Raw genomic sequence first — 21516 nt, 5'->3', positions numbered from 1 at the left:
AGCCTCATCTACCCCACCATCTCTAGCCTGACTAAGCTCAGCCTCATCTGCACCACTGGTATGACTAGGCCCAGCTTCTGCTGCCTGCATCTCATTGCCCCCTGCACGTTGACCTCGATTTCCCCCACTGGCTCTTGTACCCTCACCTTGTCTACGGCCTATGTGGGCACGCAAACTCTTATGCCCCAAATCCCCACACTCAAACTGTAGACTATCTGTGCTGGCAAACCCTGCGTAGAGCCCCTCCCCATGCCTCACTTTAAAATGCACATTTAGCTGTTGCTCATTGTTATTCAGAAACATGAACACTTGCCTTCGCAACGAAACAGCATCTGCCTGAAAGCCTGCTGACAGTACACGAAAACCGCTAGCAAACTCACGAAAACAACTCCACTCTTTCCTGATTTGATCATCCGTATTAAACAGAGGCATATTTGCAAATACCACCCTGGTCAAACAGGTAGAAAGGTGAAATTGGCACCAACACACCCCTTACAAATATTCCATTCGCAATGAGCCTACCCACCAAATTAGCTCTTTTCATGAACAGAGCCATCGCTTTGTTCATTCTGGAAGCGAAATGTTTAAATTCCGCCTTAACTCCATTCTCAGGGACAAAACTGAATCCATGCCGTAACGACGACGTCTCCTCCACGCATGGCTGAGAAGCCACACCTTCCAAACCACAGGAAACTAAAACTCTGTCCTCTTCCACCATAAATGTGGATACCGCTAAAACAAAAATTGAAAGAAAAGACCAAGGACAGAATCAAGAAAAGTTAGGACAGAGCCCTCCACACCAAACACTCAAACTCCAAAAAACTCCCAGCATCTCACTGCGAGAGAGAGAGAGATAACGTCAAGCTTCCCTGTACAAAGGGGAGTGTACGTGAGGTGCTGTTGAACTGGATTCTCTGGGAGGGAAGACACACCCATGTTAGTGACCATGTGACGGACATTTTTAGATACTCAATACAGGCTGACGCTCATGTAAACAAAAACCCTGGAGACCCAACAGGAAAAACTCTTTGCACAAAAAGTACATTTAAATTGCCTGTAAATATAATTGTTAGTATAATATAATTATGAGACAGGCTTTGTTTGTATCCAGACACTCAAAGCCAAGCATTTTAATCAGACTAGAATGTTATTTGGAGGTTGGGTGAGCATTACTACTGCTTGTCTGTGTGTGTATGCTGCCTGCACCTCATGCCTATTCATTTGGGTTTGTCCTAGTTAAATCCTATATTTCATCCACCTCTAAGACTGGGCAGGGCCAACCATAGGTCTGGCCAGGCAGACAAGTACCCACCATGCTTGCCAGAAGGCACCTTTAAGTAGAGAAATAGGCAGGTACTCTTCTCTGACTGTCTCGCAATCATTTTGATTATTTAACATGGCCCAAAAGCTCCCAAAAAAAACACAAAACTTCTCTCCTAAAGCCAACCCCATCCCTCGCTAATGTTGTGGTCTGAATTTCTCTCCCACTATCTGCCCATTGTACTAATAAACACACCCCCAGGAAACTGTCTTAACTCTTCCTCTTTTGTCTGCAAATCTGAAGAGGACTCGCTAGTAAGGACATCTGCATGGTCAGATGTCCAAATGTGCTCTAGCATTAGTGTTCTCCATGATGTCCACATGGAACTCTGTTTCTAATCTATCAGGCTGTAATCTCTTCGACAAATATGAGAAAAACATTCACGCTACTTTCTTCCTCTACAATCTTTCAAAAACTGAAGGGTGGTTCGCACACAAAAATAGACAAAACAGAAATTAATCTTGTTTTCACTCAATTAATTTCCTTCTTGCTTTTCAGCAGGCATGGGAAAAATTCACACTGATGTCCCAGTGTCAAGTGTGTGTAACTGAACCATACTTTCTCCACTTCTCTACCCATCCCTTGGTCTCTGTCTGGAAGTCTCTGCTGTCCTCAGTAGCAACCCGTCAGTTCAAAGACACATGACACATCCCAAATGGCACATCCCCCTATATAGTGCATTACTTTTGACGGGCTCAAAAGTAGTACACTATATTGGGAATAGGGTGCCATTTGGGATGCACTAACTTAAAAAAAAAATGTTATTTTTACATTGCTGTCACATGCTGCCTTTCCATCATAGATACTGTCCATGGTGCTGAAAGAGCTGTTTGTATGGTTGGTCGATGATGTCATCTCAGTATATAATGTGTCAGTGACAAAGTTACCAAGATAGATGATGATTCAGGCTTTGCTTTGGGGCAAGGGCTGACTTACTTCCTCTTCATAAGTAATAATTGTGCCATAGGATGCACAATTCAATGGGATATGAGTCATGCCTATTGAGTACCTCTTAGCAAAAGTGGAAATGAAAGTAGGCTACTCAATCTAGAGTATATGTGATAATGTTCTTCCAGTCAGTTTTTATTCTCACTGTCCTTGCAACTGGTTTCATAGTAAATGAACAGTTCATGGTAATCAGTTAGCTAACCAACATGCCACTATTCCAAATCATATCAAATCTCATCAAAGTTGAGTTGTCACCTGCAACGAATACAACCTTACAGTGAAATGCTTACTTACAGGCTCTATCCAATAGTGCAAAAAAGATTAGGTGAACAATAGGTCAGTAAAGAAAAACAGTACAAAAACAGGTTATATACAGTATCGAGGCCATAAAAGTAGCGAGGCTGTAAAAGTAGAGAGGCTGTAAAAGTAGAGAGGCTGTAAAAGTAGCGAGGCTGTAAAAGTAGAGAGGCTGTAAAAGTAGCGAGGCCACATACAGACACCGGATAGTCAGGCTGATTGAGGTAGCATGCACATGTAGATATGGTTAAATTGACTATGTATATATGATGAACATGGAGTAGCAGTAGCGTAAAAGAGGGGTTTGCGGGTGGGACACAACGCAGATAGCCCGGTTAGCCCAGTACCGCTTTGGGATGCACCCCGGTGGCTGGGGTCTTTGACAATATTTAGGGCTGTTCTATTCAAACAGCACACTTATGTATGTTCCATAGAAGGCTCTGAATGCCCCAGCCCTCACCTGCTACAGTCATATCATTATGTTACTTGACTGTGTGTGTGTGTGTTTTATTTATTTATTTTTGGGGGGGTGGGTGTAGTCCTTTTATGGCTGTCGTTTCCTTCCTGTCCGCCCATTCCTCTCCGCTTCAGTTGAATCAATGAGGAATTGAGCGCAACAGAGGCAGGAGGGAGTCAACCGCGCGCACCGAGCCACCAGTGCATCTGCTGTTGATGCGCTCGTAGTCACACACTACAGGCTTTCCATGTTTAACGTGAGCTTTATAGATTGACATTTAATAGGTATGAAATAACAAAACTGGTTAAAATACTCAGGGGAAAAGGGGTGTTTTTCCGGCTTTTCCTCCTTTTTTTCTACGGACGTTTCTTCCTTCATATCTGATCGCCCATCAGTGGAATGATCTGGCTTTTATCTTGTGTCGTTTCCACTTCAGCATGGGAACTGCCGGGTCCAAAAGGAAGACTTTAAGGACCGATGCAATATCTTCTGTGGCCGCAAAAGTTAGGTGAGTGCCCGGGGGCCGGAGCTCCTCGATAGCTCTATGGTATAATTACTGGAGGGATGCATGGTGCATGTCACCGTGCTGATGTAGACGCGTTTACCGGGCGAAGTAGCGACTCCGCTGAATTGTTCGAGCAGTAATCGCAAACTAACTGAAACTAAAGTTATAATTATAAACAAATACTAGCCTGTAATATATTTGTTTCCCAGTTTACTGCTGTGGCGTTGTGATCAAATATCTGCTTTACAAAAGTATTTACATTGCAATTATTTATTTAAATGTCATTGATAGGCTACATCTGCTGTCATAGCTACCTTCCTGTAACTTATATTCCTCTACTGTATTTTATTTGTATTAGGCACCAATGATAATGCATCTTTCCAAGTCCTTGGACAGCATTGGGAATTTGTAACAGCTTTTTTTGGCAACAGAGCATGCTGTTATGGATTTTTTGGCATCATGGTTTGAGCAATAAGAGTTAGTAAAATAAGTTGTTTAATCGTACACTCCTTATGTACTGTAGACTACTGTATTTTTCTTCGAGCGTTACACTTCCTACTACCAAGCTTCTTGAAGTCCAGTAGCCTAAAGGGGGTTATTAGTATTTTATACTTTTTAGATAAGTTACTTAGTGTTTGATCTGACATGAAAAGGCATATGAAATGCCACCAATCAACTGCACACAACATTGAATCCTAAACCCTTGATTGTAAATGGCATGTAGCATGGATGGCAACACCACATTTTTTAAAATATTTCAACTGTTAAGCTTTCCAACGAACAGGCTCTGGGATCTACAGTGCCAGAAAATGTATTCTACACTATTATTTAAACACCAAAACAGCAAGAAATGTGCCTGAGTTTGGTCAAATTGTAGTTTTGAAATACCTATAATTGGGCATGACACACCGTGGAGCTAGGAACACAAGCATTTTTGCTACACCCGCAATAACATCTGCTAAATATGCGTATGTGACCAATAAACACCAAAACAGCATGAAGCGTGCCTGAATTAGGTCCATTTTTTGTTGTAAGATCTATAATTAGGGATGACACACCATTTATGACTCATCTCTAACACATCAGGTTTGGTGATTATATTCCTTGAAGAACCATGAGTCATGCCCTCACACCTTTCACACAGTGCCAGATGTGTCAGAGCGCTGTCACTTAATCCTGTGTGCTGAATATTGTAATATGTAACAATGCAAGATTGAGCTTTTCAGAAGAACTTTGCCACACACCATGTCATGTCACCCACAGACTGATCTCACTGTGCAGGCATTGAGCGCTCTCTTACACCTCAACCTCAGACAGACTAGATGTATTTTTGTTTCTCATTCTCTCCCCACTCTTTCCCTTTTCAGTCATATGGTCTCTTTAAACACACAGCATAAATCAAACTGATGAGTGTCAAATCCATATTATTGGACTGAGGCCCAAGAGCCACGTTTTCTACTCTATGACAGATGTCGAGACATGTTAATGGCTCTTCAGGAAGCAATCCCCCAGAGCTTTAGTGTACCGTTTTACCCGTAGATAGCCTAGACAACCCACTGATGTAATGGTGGTGTGGCATCACATCACTTTTTGCCTCAGAATCACAATCACTGACTGATTGGTTGTCAGATGAGTTTGGACCTCAAGTGTAAAACCATTTCATCCCTCTGACTGACAAACAGCCCCAATCTCTTCTGCGTTGTGTATTTGTCTCTGAGTCTGAATGGCTGGCTTAACTGTTGAGTCCTACTTTTGACAACTGAATCTAGCCAATGAATGGACAAGTCACATCTGCTTAGAAGAATGGATTCCCTTAAAGCTGCCCAAACTTTATTAAACTGATATTTCTTAATTTCTTTGTTTTTACTTTTGAGATTGTGTGTGTGTGTATTGTGTTGTATTACTAAGTATTATCACTGCACTGTTGGAGCTAGAAACACAAGCTTCTCGCTGCACCTGTGATAACATCTGTACGTGTGTAGCGACCAATAAACTTTGACTGGATTTGACTACCGTAAATTGACCCTGGTAAGTCTTTCCTAATTGACCTGACTAGCCTACTGTATGTGCTTCTGGACAGGGATTAGACATTTGGAACATCTACATAAGTCACAAAGCTGACCAAGCAAAAGTAAATGACTGGTAACGCTGTTCTAATTCAGCCAAGTACTATATGTACTTTAGCCACCTATGGAGAGAAATGCCAGGGACCCTAATGCAGATCTGAATATCTGCAGAGACTGAATGCTGAAGGTCACCGTTTCCCTGTAACATTTTGATTTTGTATTTTTTATTTCACCTTTATTTAACCAGGAAGGCTAGTTGAGAACAAGTTCTCATTTGCAACTGTGACCTGGCCAAGATAAAGCAAAGCAGTTCGACACAAAACACAGAGTTACACATAGAATAAACAAACATACAGTCAATATTACAGTAGAAAAAGTATATATATATACAGCATGTGCAAATGAGGTAGGATAAGGGAGGTAAGGCAATAAATAGGCCATGGTGGCAAAGTAATTACAAAATAGCAATTCAACACTGGAATGGTAGATGTGCAGAAGATGAATGTGCAAGTAAAGATACTGGGGTGCAAAAGGAGAAAGATAAATAAATACAGTATGGGGATGAGGTAGTTGTAACGATCATCTATGGTGGAAGGTGAGGACCAAAGTGCAGCGTGGTAAATGTTCAGATTTTTTATAAAATAACTGAACAACACAATAAAAGACAAACAAACAGTCCCGTAAGGTGAATGAAAAAACACTAAACAGGAAATAATCACCCACAAAACCCAGGTGGGAAAAGGCTACTTAAGTAGGATTCTTAATCAGAGACAACGAACAACACCTGCCTCTGATTGAGAACCATACCAGGCCAAACACAAAACCACAACAGACTACCCACCCCAACTCACGCCCTGACCAAACTAAAACAAAGACATAATAAAAGGAACTAAGGTCGGAACGTGACAGTAGTTGGATGGGCTATTTACAGATGAGCTATGTACAGGTGCAGTGATCTGTGAGCTGCTTTGACAAAGGTGCTTAAAGCTAGTGAGGGAAATATGAGTCTCCAGCTTCAGGGATTTTTAAAGTTCATTCCAGTCATTGGCAGCAGAGAACTGGAAGGAAACGGGCCCAAAGGAAGAATTGGTTTTGGGGGTGACCAGTGAGATATAACTGCTGGAGAGCGTGCTACAGGTGGGTGCTGCTATGGTGACCAGTAAGCTGAGATAAGGCGGGGCTTTACCTAGCAGAGACTTGTAGATGACCTGGAGCCAGTGGGTTTGGTGACGAGTATGAAGCGAGGGCCAGCCAACGAGAGTGTACATGTGGCAGTGGTGGGTAACGGAGGGCACTGTGATAGACTGCATCTAATTGGTTGAGTAGAGTGTTGGAGGCTAATTTGTAAATGACATCACCGAAGTCAAGGATCGTTAGGATGGTCAGTTTTGAGTGTGTTTGGCAGCATGAATGAAGGATGCTTTGTTGTGAAATTGGAAGCCAATTCTAGATTTAATTTTGGATTGGAGATGCTTAATGGGAGTCTGGAAGGAGAGTTTACAGTAACCAGACACCTAGGTATGTGTAGTTGTCCACATATTCTAAGTCAGAACCGTCCAGAGTAGTGATGCTGGACGAGCGGGCAGTGATCGGTTGAAGAGCATGCATTTAGTTTTACTTGCATATACGAGCAGTTGGAGGCCACGGAAGGAGAGTTGTATGGCATCGAAGCTCATCTGGAGGTTAGTTATTACAGTGTCCAAAGACGGGCCAGGGGTATACAGAATGGTTTCGTCTGAATAGAGGTGGATCAGAGACTCACCAGCAGCAAGAGCGACATCATTGATGTATACAGAGAAGTAGTTCTGACAACTAACCCATGTTACTCAGGACATATCTTACCACACATATTATGTACAATGGGGAGAACAAGTATTTGATAACCTACAAAATCGGCAGTGTTTCCTACTTACAAAGCATGTAGATGTCTGTAATTTTTATCATAGGTACACTTTAACTGTGAGAGACGGAATCTAAAACAAAAATCCAGAAAATCACATTGTACGATTTTTAAGTAATTACAGTGCCTTGTGAAAGTATTCGGCCCCCTTGAACTTTGCGACCTTTTGACACATTTCAGGCTTCAAACAAAGATATAAAACTATTTTTTTGTGAAGAATCAACAACAAGTGGGACACAATCATGAAGTGGAATGACATTTATTGGACATTTCAAACTTTTTAACAAATCAAAAACTGAAAAATTGGGCGTGCAAATTATTCAGCCCCTTTACTTTCAGTGCAGCAAACTCTCTCCAGAAGTTCAGTGAGGATCTCTGAATGATCCAATGTTGACCTAAATGACTAATGATGATAAATACAATCCAACTGTGTGTAATCAAGTCTCCGTATAAATGCAACTGCACTGTGATAGTCTCAGAGGTCCGTTAAAAGCGCAGAGAGCATCATGAAGAACAAGGAACACACCAGGCAGGTCCGAGATACTGTTGTGAAGAAGTTTAAAGCCGGATTTGGATACAAAAAGATTTCCCAAGCTTTAAACATCCCAAGGAGCACTGTGCAAGCGATAATATTGAAATGGAAGGAGTATCAGACCACTGCAAATCTACCAAGACCTGGCCATCCTTCTAAACTTTCAGCTCATACAAGGAGAAGACTGATCAGAGATGCAGCCAAGAGGCCCATGATCACTCTGGATGAACTGCAGAGATCTACAGCTGAGGTGGGAGACTCTGTCCATAGGACAACAATCAGTCGTATATTGCACAAATCTGGCCTTTATGGAAGAGTGGCAAATAAAGAAAGCCATTTCTTAAAGATATCCATAGATCTACAGTCTTCCCGCAAAAAGTGTCGTTTAAAGTTTGCCACAAGCCACCTGGGAGACACACCAAACATGTGGAAGAAGGTGCTCTGGTCAGATGAAACCAAAATTGAACTTTTTGGCAACAATGCAAAACGTTATGTTTGGCGTAAAAGCAACACAGCTCATCACCCTGAACACACCATCCCCACTGTCAAACATGTTGGTGGCAGCATCATGGTTTGGGCCTGATTTTCTTCAGCAGGGACAGGGAAGACGGTTAAAATTGATGGGAAGATGGATGGAGCCAAATACAGGACCATTCTGGAAGAAAACCTGATGGAGTCTGCAAAAGACCTGAGACTGGGACGGAGATTTGTCTTCCAACAAGACAATGATCCAAAACATAAAGCAAAATCTACAATGGAATGGTTCAAAAATAAACATATCCAGGTGTTAGAATGGCCAAGTCAAAGTCCAGACCTGAATCCAATCGAGAATCTGTGGAAAGAACTGAAAACTGCTGTTCACAAATGCTCTCCATCCAACCTCACTGAGCTCGAGCTGTTTTGCAAGGAGGAATGGGAAAAAATGTCAGTCTCTCGATGTGCAAAACTGATAGAGACATACCCCAAGCGACTTACAGCTGTAATCGCAGCAAAAGGTGGCGCTACAAAGTATTAACTTAAGGGGGCTGAATAATTTTGCACGCCCAATTTTTCAGTTTTTGATTTGTTAAAAAAGTTTGAAATATCCAATAAATGTCGTTCCACTTCATGATTGTGTCCCACTTGTTGTTGATTCTTCACAAAAAATACAGTTTTATATCTTTATGTTTGAAGCCTGAAATGTGGCAAAAGGTCGCAAAGTTCAAGTTCAAGTATTTGGCCGAATACTTTCGACATAAGTATTTGATCACCTACCAACTAGTAAGAATTCCGTCTCTCACAGACCTTTTACTTTTTCTTTAAGAAGTCCTCCAGTTCTCCACTCATTACCTGTATTAACTGCACCTGTTTGAACTCGTTACCTGTATAAAAGTCACCTGTCCACACACTCAGACTCCAACCTCTCCACAATGGCCAAGACCAGAGAGCTGTGTAAGGACAGTGTAAGGACATCAGGGATAAAATTGTAGACCTGCACAAGGCTGGGATGGGCTACAGGACAATAGGCAAGCAGCTTGGTGAGAAGGGAACAGCTGTTGGCGCAATCATAAGAAAATGGAAGAAGTTCAAGATGACGGTCAATCACCCTCGGTCTGGGGCTCCAGTCAAGATCTCACCTCGTGGGGCATCAATGATCATGAGGAAGGTGAGGGATCAGCCCAGAACTTCACGGCAGGACCTGGTCAATGACCTGAAGAGAGCTGGGACCACAGTCTCAAAGAAAACCATTAGAAACACATTACTCCATCATGGATTAAAATCCTGCAGCGCACGCAAGGTCCCCCTGCTCAAGCCAGCGCATGTCCAGGCCTGTCTGAAGTTTGCCAATGACCATCTGGATGATCCAGAGGAGTAATGGGAGAAGGTCATGTTGTCTGATGAGACAAAATAGCTTTTTGGTCTAAACTCCACTCGCAGTGTTTGGAGGAAGAAGTAGGATGAGTACAACCCAAAGAACACCATCCCAATCGTGACGCATGGAGGTGGAAACATCATTCTTTGGGGATACTTTTCTGCAAAGGGGACAGGACGACTGCACCGTATTGAGGGGAGGATGGATGGGGCCATGTATCGCGAGATCTTGGCCAACAACCTCCTTCCCTCAGTAAGAGCATTGAAGATGGGTCGTGGCTGGGTCTTCCAGCATGACAACGACCCGAAACACACAGCCAGGGCAACTAAGGAGTGGCTAGCCAGTCTCCAGGCCTGAACCCAATAGAACATCTTTGGAGTGAGCTAAAAGTCCATATTGCCCAGCGACCGCCCCAAAAACTGAAGGATCTGGAGAAGGTCTGTATGGAGGAGTGGGCCAAAATCCCTGCTGCAGTGTGTGCAAACCTGGTCAAGAACTACAGGAAATTATGAGCTCTGTAATTGCAAACAAAGGTTTCTGTACCAAATATTAGGTTCTGCTTTTCTGATGTATCAAATACTTATGTCATACAATAAAATGCAAATGAATTACTTTAAAAAAAAATCACAATGTGATTTTCTGGATTTTTGTTTTAGATTCAGTCTCTCACAGTTGAAGTGTACCTATGATAGAAATGACAGACCTCTACATGCTTTGTACTTTGGAAAACCTACAAAATCGGTAGTGTTTCAAATACTTGTTCACCCCACTGTATGTACTGCTAGAATGACGGTAAAACATTAAGGACACAGTCTCCTCTATTCTGTTATTTTCTATTGTTAATCTTCCTTGGCTAGACTAAGGCAGGTTTCATCAGTAGAATGGGTTCGCCAGGAGTGTTGCAGCACAGAGCAGACACAGGGTGGTTTCAGCCCAGATGCCCATCCATACACCCAAGGTAATAGACTGATCTGTGCAACAAAATATTGATGCGTGCGGCCCGGTAACATTGGAATACGTGTACACTTGACTACACTAGGTCTTTTAGTAGAATTCGGAGGAATATTATTGCAAAAGATGAATTGATTTATCTTTTCTCCCAAAATGTATTTAACCTGCTGTGTATTCGGAATCCTCCCAGCTTGTTTCTCATAAGACCCAATTTGTTTGTTTAATATCTCCCAGTGCAGTGTGAGTTTAGGGTACATAGGGTAGAGATTAGTTTTTCTAAATGCCCGCCTAAATCACTCCTTGATGGGACCACTGCTCTGCTGCCTCTTCATCAAGTTGACATCAGCAGCATCATTTCTTTAAAAATCAGTCTGTTTCTATTTGTGCACATACTTATTAAGCATTCATTCATGTTTACAACCCATATTAAACATTAATTGTCATGACAAATTTTTAGAGATTTGAATTGTAAGGAAACTTTGACACCATCTGACATTCACTTGAATGTTTTCAGCGGCCTTCTACTTTTGGAATCCTATGTCTTAAACAGTTGGGTATAGCACTCAATAGAATGCCTGAAGTGTTGATGTAACTGTTGAATCTGTGGTACAATGTCATTTCATGGCTTCACCCATCATACCAGGCAGTGTGCAGTACTAACCACAGCAGGAACAGCACAGTGGAGTTCACGCCATCAGTCACCATTAGCCCAGTTTGGTCGTTAATGCACTTCTAGGATTCTACATCCACATTGCAAGAATGACATGCTTCTGCTGCCATGGTATAAATATGAGGAATAGCTGGTTCAACACCCTATAGTTGTATTCCCATAGAATACAGTACATTGGTCTTCCGATGGGTGCGTCCGAACTTGCACCCTATATAGTGGAACAGGGTACCATTTGGCCCGCCACATTGGTATTACTCAGTCACAGTGCCCTAGGGCTGAACCTACAGCCACGTCTGACAGAGGGGTAATTGTCTGCCTGACACCTAGTGTTTATTGTCTGAATCTCAGGCCATCTCAGTACTAATGTTTCTTAATTAAGCCACCAGCCTTTTCACCCAAACCTCTCCCTCTCTGTATGGCAGGGATTACAGTGCAGAGGAGAGGTATCTGCGTTCTGGCTGCTGTAATTAGTCTGATTACAGCCTGTAGAGCGAGGCTGGACTGTAATAATACAGGGATGCAGTGATACAAGGGAGGCTGCCTGACCTCATAGATCTGAGTAATTACACCCATGTCACCGTTGCTCCGACAGCAGGCGGAAAAGCTGGATGGAACGCAGGATACAGCGGGTCAGGAACTAACACCGAATACTCATTGTCTGGGCAGCTACGGCGCTCATGATTCTCATGTTATGCTTAGCTGGGCTGAGTCTGCGTCCCTTTTCCCTATACAGGCCTTGATCAAAAGTAGTACAGTATGTAGGGAGTCGGGAGCCATCTGGAATGCAGACTGAGAATATCTGGACATCTGGTATCTGTGGTTTAATCCAATTACAAAGCAATATTTCTTACGGACTCTGACAAACATTCATTTAATCACCTAACAACCACAGTGTAGAGAGTGAGACTGAGAAAACAGCCAGCAGGGACTTGGGAGGCCTGCCAAATCTGAGATTTCCATTTGACTCCGAGACAGTGAACAAGCGAGGGCAAGAAACTAAGGCGCTAAGTGGTCAACTTGATGTTTGCTGTTTCAACTTCATTTCACTCGATTTGGTGTAGTTGTATTGGAGAGAGAACAGTTCAGAGGAGAAGACGAGAGAGAGGGACTGAGGAAGATGGAGAGCGGAAGGTAAGAGTGGGAATGAGGAAGATGGGCTGTCTCAGAAAGAGACAGTGAGGGAGATGGAGATATTTGTGGTGTCTCAGAAATAGGTCATCCTCTCAGAGAGATGATCTGAGTGGTGAGATTCATTGGGTGAGGAGGAATACACTGTGCCCATATTTTTCCAAATTACTCTAAGAGCCTCATTGGGTGTCCATGAGACACTTGTTTTTCACTGAGACACCCAGGGCCAGAACACAGAAGGCTTGCTCCTTGACACAGATAGGAGAGAGGCTTCAGACAGACCCATCCGGGAACTATCTCATGGAGCTGAACTCTAAAAGTTTCTGTCTTTCACAAATTATTTTAATATCATGTATAGGGCCAGTATTCCTTCCTGACAACCTGATGAGGAACAACTCTGGGCCCTAGTTCTAGCCTATATACCCTATAACTTTTAACTAGGGCCTGGAATTTTTCCAGGTCAGGTAACCATACTCATGTTCTCGATTAGGGCCTCTCATGTATTTGTCGTCCTAGCCCTCTGCACACATCAGTGTAATGCCTTTACATTGCACCCCACTGCATATATCCCCAGGCACAGCAGCTTGATGTATAGGCTTGGCTACCACAGGAGGTTGGTGGCATCTTAATTGGGGATGGTGGGCTCATGGCAATAGCTGGAGCGGAATCAAACACAAAGTTATGTGTTTGATGCCATTTTAATTTGTTCTGTTCGAGACATTATTATGAGCCGTCCTCCCCTCAGCAGCATCCACTGTTGATTACAGTATTCATGTCTGACCAGGCCACTATTTACACATCTGTTTATTCCCTTATACCCTACAGAACCAAAATGAAAAGCCAAGGTTGCTTTTGGATTGCAAAAGCATACACCCTCCTTGTCATTTTTCCTGTTTTGTTGCCTTACACATTGGAATTAAAATGGATTTATTGTGGGGTTTGTATCATTTGATTTACACAACATGTCTACCACTTTGAAGATGCAAAACATGTTTTCTTGTGAAACAAACAAGAAACACAAAAAAACAGAACTTGAGCGTGCATAACTATTCACCCCGCAAAGTCCGTACTTTGTAGAGCCACCATTTGCATTAATTACAGCTGCAAGTCTCTTGGGTTATATCTCTATAAGCTTGGCACATCTAGCCACTAGGATTTTTGCCCATTCTCCAAGGCAAAACTGCTCTAGCTCCTTCAGAGTTGGATGGGTTCTGCTGGTGTACAGCAATCTTTAAGTCATACCACAATTCTCAATTGGATTGAGGTCTGGGCTTTGACTAGACCATTCCAAGACATTTAAATGTTTCCCCTTAAACCACTTGAGTGTTGCTTTAGCAGTATGCTTAGGGTCATTGTCCTGCTGGAAGGTGAACCTCCGTCCGAGTCTAATATCTTTGCAAGACTGAAACAGGATTCCCTACAAGAATTTCAATTTTAGTTGGGTGGGCTATTTACAGATGGGCTGTGTACAGGTGCAATGATCGGTAAGCTGCTCTGACAGTTGATGCTTAGAGTTGTTGAGGGAGATAAGTCTCCAGCTTTAGTGATTTTTGCAATTCATTCCAGCCATTGGCAGCAGAGAACAAGAAGGAAAGGTGGCCAAACGAGGTGTTGGCTTTGGGGATGACCAGTGAAATATACCTGTTGGAGCGTGTGCTATGGGTGGATGCTGCTATGGTGACCAGTGAGCTGAGATAAGGCGGGGCTTTACCTAGCAAAGACTTGTAGATGACCTGGAGCCAGTGGGTTTGGCGACAAATTTGAAGCGAGGGCCAGCCAACGAGAGCATACAGGTCGAGGTGGTGGGTAGAATATGGGGCTTTGGTGACAAAACGTATGGCACTGTGATTGTCATGTTTTGTCATTGGTTATCATGTCTTGTCTCTGTGCTTCCCTTCTATTCTTTTCCCTCTGCTGGTCTTATTAGGTTCTTTCCCTCTTTCTATCCCTCTCTCCCCCTCCCTCTCTCCCTCTCTCGCTCTCTCTCTCTATCGTTCCGTTCCTGCTCCCAGCTGTTCCTCATTCTCCTAACTACCTCATTTACTCTTTTCACACCTGTCCCCTATTTTGCCCTCTGATTAGAGCCCCTATTTCTCCCTCTGTTTTCCGCTTCTGTCCTTGTCGGATCCTTGTATGATGTTCGCTGTTCTGTGTCCTTGTTACGCCCTGTCGTGTTTTACCTTCTTCAGATGCTGCGTGTGAGCAGGTGTCAGTGTCAGCTACGGCCGGTGCCTTCCCGAAACAACCTGCAGTCTGTGGTCGAGTCTCCAGTCATTCCTCTCTACTGACGAGTGGATTTCAGTTTTCCTGTTTTGTTTTCACCTTGATAATATCCAGGATTATCACTTTTGTCTAGAACTGGAATAAAGACTCTGTTTTCGTTAAGTCGCTTTTGGGTCCTCATTCACCAGCATAACAGAAGGATCCGACCAAGAATGGACCCAGCGACTACGGATTCTCGCAACACTGCCGTCGAGATCCAGGGAGCAATGCTCGGCAGACACGAGCAGGAATTGTCTGCTGCTCGTCATGCCGTTGAGACCCTGGCCGCTCAGGTTTCCGACCTCTCAGGACAGTTTCAGAGTCTTCGTCTCGTGCCACCAGCTACTTCCTGGTCTTCCGAGTCTCCGGAACCTAGGGTTAATAACCCACCATGTTACTCTGGGCAGCCCACTGAGTGCCGCTCCTTTCTCACCCAGTGTGATATTGTGTTCTCTCTCCAACCCAACACATACTCAAGAGAGAGAGCTCGGATTGCTTACGTCATTTCACTCCTTACTGGTCGGGCTCGGGAGTGGGGCACAGCTATCTGGGAGGCAAGGGCTGAGTGTTCTAACAATTATCTGAACTTTAAAGAGGAGATGATACGGGTTTTTGATCGTTCAGTTTTTGGTAGGGAGGCTTCTAGGGCCCTGGCTTCCCTATGTCAAGGTGATCGATCCATAACGGATTACTCTATAGAGTTTCGCACTCTTGCTGCCTCTAGTGACTGGAACGAGCCGGCGTTGCTCGCTCGTTTTCTGGAGGGACTCCACGCTGAGGTTAAAGATGAGATTCTCTCCCGGGAGGTTCCTTCCAGCGTGGACTCTTTGATTGCACTCGCCATCCGCATAGAACGACGGGTAGATCTTCGTCACCGAGCTCGTGGAAGAGAGCTCGCGTTAACGGTGTTCCCCCTCTCTGCATCGCAACCATCTCCTCCCTCCGGCTCTGAGACTGAGCCCATGCAGCTGGGAGGTATTCGCATCTCGACTAAGGAGAGGGAACGGAGGATCACCAACCGCCTTTGCCTCTATTGCGGTTCTGCTGGACATTTTGTCATTTCATGTCCAGTAAAAGCCAGAGCTCATCAGTAAGCGGAGGGCTACTGGTGAGCGCTACTACTCAGGTCTCTCCATCAAGATCCTGTACTACCTTGTCGGTCCATTTACGCTGGACCGGTTCGGCTGCTTCATGCAGTGCCTTGATAGACTCTGGGGCTGAGGGTTGTTTTATGGACGAAGCATGGGCTCGGAAACATGACATTCCTCTCAGACAGTTAGGGAAGCCCACGCCCATGTTCGCCTTAGATGGTAGTCTTCTCCCCAGTATCAGATGTGAGACACTACCTTTAACCCTCACAGTATCTGGTAACCACAGTGAGACAATTTCCTTTTTGATTTTTCGTTCACCTTTTACACCTGTTGTTTTGGGACATCCCTGGCTAGTATGTCATAATCCTTCTATTAATTGGTCTAGTAATTCTATCCTATCCTGGAACGTTTCTTGTCATGTGAAGTGTTTAATGTCTGCTATCCCTCCTGTTTCTTCTGTCCCCTCTTCTCAGGAGGAACCTGGTGATTTGACAGGAGTGCCGGAGGAATATCATGATCTGCGCACGGTCTTCAGTCGGTCCAGAGCCAACTCCCTTCCTCCTCACCCTCGGGGTAGACTATACTCTCTGTCGGCTCCCGAACGTAAGGCTCTCAAGGATTATTTGTCTGTTTCTCTCGACGCCGGTACCGTGGTGCCTTCTTCCTCTCCCGCCGGAGCGGGGTTTGTTTTTGTTAAGAAGAAGGACGGTACTCTGCGCCCCTGCGTGGATTATCGAGGGCTGAATGACATAACGGTTAAGAATCGTTATCCGCTTCCCCTTATGTCGTCAGCCTTCGAAATTCTGCAGGGAGCCAGGTTCTTTACTAAGTTGGACCTTCGTAACGCTTACCATCTCGTGCGCATTAGAGAGGGGGACGAGTGGAAAACGGCGTTTAACACTCCGTTAGGGCATTTTGAGTACCGGGTTCTGCCGTTCGGTCTCGCTAATGCTCCAGCTGTTTTTCAGGCATTAGTTAATGATGTACTGAGAGACATGCTGAACATCTTTGTTTTTGTCTACCTTGACGATATCCTGATTTTTTCACCGTCACTCGACATTCATGTTCAGCACGTTCGACGTGTACTCCAGCGCCTTTTAGAGAATTGTCTCTACGTGAAGGCTGAGAAGTGCGCCTTTCATGTCTCCTCTGTCACATTTCTCGGTTCTGTTATTTCCGCTGAAGGCATTCAGATGGATCCCGCTAAGGTCCAGGCTGTCAGTGATTGGCCCGTTCCAAGGTCACGTGTCGAGTTGCAGCGCTTTCTAGGTTTCGCTAATTTCTATCGGCGATTCATTCGTAATTTCGGTCAAGTTGCTGCCCCTCTCACAGCTCTTACTTCTGTCAAGACGTGCTTTAAGTGGTCCGGTTCCGCCCAGGGAGCTTTTGATCTCCTCAAGAAGCGTTTTACATCCGCTCCTATCCTTGTTACTCCTGACGTCACTAAACAATTCATTGTCGAGGTTGACGCTTCAGAGGTGGGCGTGGGAGCCATTCTATCCCAGCGCTTCCATTCTGACGATAAGGTTCATCCTTGCGCTTATTTTTCTCATCGCCTGTCGCCATCGGAACGCAACTATGATGTGGGTAACCGCGAACTGCTCGCCATCCGCTTAGCCCTAGGCGAATGGCGACAGTGGTTGGAGGGGGCGACCGTTCCTTTTGTCGTTTGGACTGACCATAAGAACCTTGAGTACATCCGTTCTGCCAAACGACTTAATGCACGTCAAGCTCGTTGGGCGTTGTTTTTCGCTCGTTTCGAGTTCGTGATTTCTTATCGCCCGGGTAATAAGAACACCAAGCCTGATGCCTTATCCCGTCTCTTTAGTTCTTCTGTGGCTTCTACCGACCCCGAGGGGATTCTTCCTGAAGGGCGTGTTGTCGGGTTGACTGTCTGGGGAATTGAGAGACAGGTAAAGCAAGCACTCACTCACACTGCGTCGCCGCGCGCTTGTCCTAGTAACCTTCTTTTCGTTCCTGTCTCTACTCATCTGGCTGTTCTTCAGTGGGCTCACTCTGCCAAGTTAGCTGGCCACCCCGGCGTTCGGGTACGCTTGCTTCTATTCGCCAGCGGTTTTGGTGGCCTACTCAGGAGCGTGACACGCGCCGTTTCGTGGCTGCTTGTTCGGACTGCGCGCAGACTAAGTCAGGTAACTCTCCTCCTGCCGGTCGTCTCAGACCGCTTCCCATTCCTTCTCGACCATGGTCTCACATCGCCTTAGACTTCATTACCGGTCTGCCTTCGTCTGCGGGGAAGACTGTGATTCTTACGGTTGTCGATAGGTTCTCTAAGGCGGCACATTTCATTCCCCTCGCTAAGCTTCCTTCCGCTAAGGAGACGGCTCAAATCATCATTGAGAATGTGTTCAGAATTCATGGCCTCCCATTAGACGCCGTTTCAGACAGAGGTCCGCAATTCACGTCACAGTTTTGGAGGGAGTTCTGTCGTTTGATTGGTGCTTCCGTCAGTCTCTCTTCCGGTTTTCATCCCCAGTCTAACGGTCAAGCAGAAAGGGCCAATCAGACGATTGGTCGCATATTACGCAGCCTTTCTTTTAGAAACCCTGCGTCTTGGGCAGAACAGCTCCCCTGGGCAGAATACGCTCACAACTCGCTTCCTTCGTCTGCTACCGGGCTATCTCCGTTTCAGAGTAGTCTTGGGTACCAGCCTCCTCTGTTCTCGTCCCAGCTCGCCGAGTCCAGCGTTCCCTCCGCTCAGGCTTTTGTCCAACGTTGTGAGCGCACCTGGAGGAGGGTCAGGTCTGCACTTTGCCGTTACAGGGCACAGACTGTGAGAGCCGCCAATAAATGTAGGATTAAGAGTCCTAGGTATTGTCGCGGTCAGAGAGTGTGGCTTTCCACTCGTAACCTTCCCCTTACGACAGCTTCTCGCAAGTTGACTCCGCGGTTCATTGGTCCGTTCCGTGTCTCTCAGGTCGTCAATCCTGTCGCTGTGCGACTGCTTCTTCCGCGACATCTTCGTCGCATCCACCCTGTCTTCCATGTCTCCTGTGTCAAGCCTTTTCTTCGCGCCCCCGTTCGTCTTCCCTCCCCCCCGTCCTTGTCGAGGGCGCACCTATTTACAAGGTACGGAAGATCATGGACATGCGTTCTCGGGGACGTGGTCACCAGTACTTAGTGGATTGGGAGGGTTACGGTCCTGAGGAGAGTAGTTGGGTTCCATCTCGGGACGTGTTGGACCGTTCGTTGATTGATGATTTCCTCCGTTGCCGCCAGGGTTCCTCCTCGAGTGCGCCAGGAGGCGCTCGGTGAGTGGGGGGGGTACTGTCATGTTTTGTCATTGGTTATCATGTCTTGTCTCTGTGCTTCCCTTCTATTCGTTTCCCTCTGCTGGTCTTATTAGGTTCTTTCCCTCTTTCTATCCCTCTCTCCCCCTCCCTCTCTCCCTCTCTCGCTCTCTCTCTCTATCGTTCCGTTCCTGCTCCCAGCTGTTCCTCATTCTCCTAACTACCTCATTTACTCTTTTCACACCTGTCCCCTATTTTGCCCTCTGATTAGAGCCCCTATTTCTCCCTCTGTTTTCCGCTTCTGTCCTTGTCGGATCCTTGTATGATGTTCGCTGTTCTGTGTCCTTGTTACGCCCTGTCGTGTTTTACCTTCTTCAGATGCTGCGTGTGAGCAGGTGTCAGTGTCAGCTACGGCCGGTGCCTTCCCGAAACAACCTGCAGTCTGTGGTCGAGTCTCCAGTCATTCCTCTCTACTGACGAGTGGATTTCAGTTTTCCTGTTTTGTTTTCACCTTGATAATATCCAGGATTATCACTTTTGTCTAGAACTGGAATAAAGACTCTGTTTTCGTTAAGTCGCTTTTGGGTCCTCATTCACCAGCATAACAGTGATAGACTACATCCAATTAGTTGAGTAGAGTTTTAGAGACTATTTTGTAAATTACATCGCCGAAGTCGAGGATCGGTAGGATGGTCAGTTTTACGAGGGTATGTTTAGCAGCATAAGTGAAGGATGCTTTGTTGCAAAATAGGAAGCCGATTCTAGATTTAATTTGGATTCGAGATTGTGCTGCCATCCTGTTAGAAGGTAACATATTATTTTATTACAATGGTTAAATTGGATTTTCATTGTGTTCAATGGTGTTATTTGCCCCCTAGTGGCGCTTTCTGGTACTTAGAAAGACGACGCAAACAGGAAGTACAGAATTAGTTTTGCACGCATAGAAACAGCTACAAACAATGCTGCGGTGCAGGTCTTTCAATGTAGTTATTTCTTGTCACGCTTCAGCCTTGGAAAAATATTTGTTTGTAAGTTTGATTCAAGCATTTAGCTAATGATGATAATCTTGTTATTGATAGAGATGCTTACATATCAATGTTGGTTGCATTTACTCACAAATTGCAATGCCTTTAATGTATGTCGTTACCTGTATTACTTTGTATTATGCTATTCTACATAGATGGTTATACATTATCAGAGTAATGAAAGGAGCCAATTACTATATGGTTAACAATTAGCTATATGGTTTGGCATCATGCCAGATTCATGGTACCTTAGCGCGTGCTTTGTATTTATGCAACTTCAAATGTTTAATGTACAGCTACAGTATGTCGGTGTGAATTGAACACTAAAGTATATTCTTTTCTGTATTTTGCAGTTTCACAACATAAACGTTTACAATATATTCATTCAAGAAAAGTCACGTCTTGGGAGTTTTATTGAAGACTTAGTTGTTAGCTACCTGTCTAGTTTTGCATGGGACCGCAACTCAAGGGCAGAATAGAGATGCTTAATGTGAGGCTGGAAGGAGAGTTTACAGTCTAACCAGACACCTAGGTATTTGTAGTTGTCCACATATTCTAAGTCAGATCCGTCCAGAATAGTGATGCTAGTCGGGCGGGCAGGTGCAGGCAGCGATCGGTTGAAGAGCATGCGTTTAGTTTTACTTGCATATAAGAGCAGTTGGAGGCCATGTAAGGAGAGTTGTATGGCATCAAAGCTTATCTGGAGGTTTGTTAACAGTGTCCAAAGAAGGGCCAGAGGTATACAGAATGGTGTCGTCTGCGTAGAGGTGGATCAGAGAATCACCAGCAGCAAGAGCGACATCATTGATCGATACAGGGAAAAGAGTGGGCCTGAGAATTGAAGCCTGTGGCACCCCCATAGAGACTGTCAGAGGTCCGGACAACAGGCCCTCCGATTTGACACACTGAACTTTATCTGAGAAATAGTTGGTGAACTTGGCGAGACAGTAATTTGAGAAACCAAGGCTGTTGAGTCTGCCGATAAGAATGCGGTGATTGACAAAGTTGAAAACCTTGGGCAGGTCAATGAAGACGGCTGCACAGTACTGTCTTATCAATGGATGTTATGATATAATTTAGGACCTTGAGCGTGGCTGAGGTGCACCCATGACCAGCCCAGAAACCAGTTTGCATATCGGAGAAGGTACGGTGGGATTTGAAATGGTCGGTGATCTATTTGTTGACTTGGCTTTCGAAGACTTTAGATAGGCAGGGCAGGATATGTCTGTAACAGTTTGGGTCTAGAGTGTCTCCCCCTTTGAA

At 44.8% G+C, this 21516-nt stretch overlaps 1 protein-coding gene across 2 annotated transcripts in view; it reads left to right on the top strand.

The window, feature by feature from the left end:
- Nucleotides 1–3256: 3256 nt before the first annotated feature.
- Nucleotides 3257–21516, top strand: part of LOC124036519 (NMDA receptor synaptonuclear signaling and neuronal migration factor-like) — a 77467-nt gene continuing 59207 nt past the window's right edge. For both annotated transcript variants that reach the window (XM_046351205.1, XM_046351204.1), the window contains exon 1: nucleotides 3257–3531. In XM_046351205.1, coding sequence (XP_046207161.1) covers nucleotides 3461–3531 — 71 coding nt within the window. In that variant the 5' untranslated portion in view covers nucleotides 3257–3460. The remainder of the gene's footprint in view (nucleotides 3532–21516) is intronic.

This window comes from Oncorhynchus gorbuscha, linkage group LG05, assembly GCF_021184085.1.
Source record: "Oncorhynchus gorbuscha isolate QuinsamMale2020 ecotype Even-year linkage group LG05, OgorEven_v1.0, whole genome shotgun sequence".
Taxonomy (NCBI): Eukaryota; Metazoa; Chordata; class Actinopteri; order Salmoniformes; family Salmonidae; genus Oncorhynchus; species Oncorhynchus gorbuscha.
This window is presented reverse-complemented; position numbering and strand designations above follow the sequence as displayed.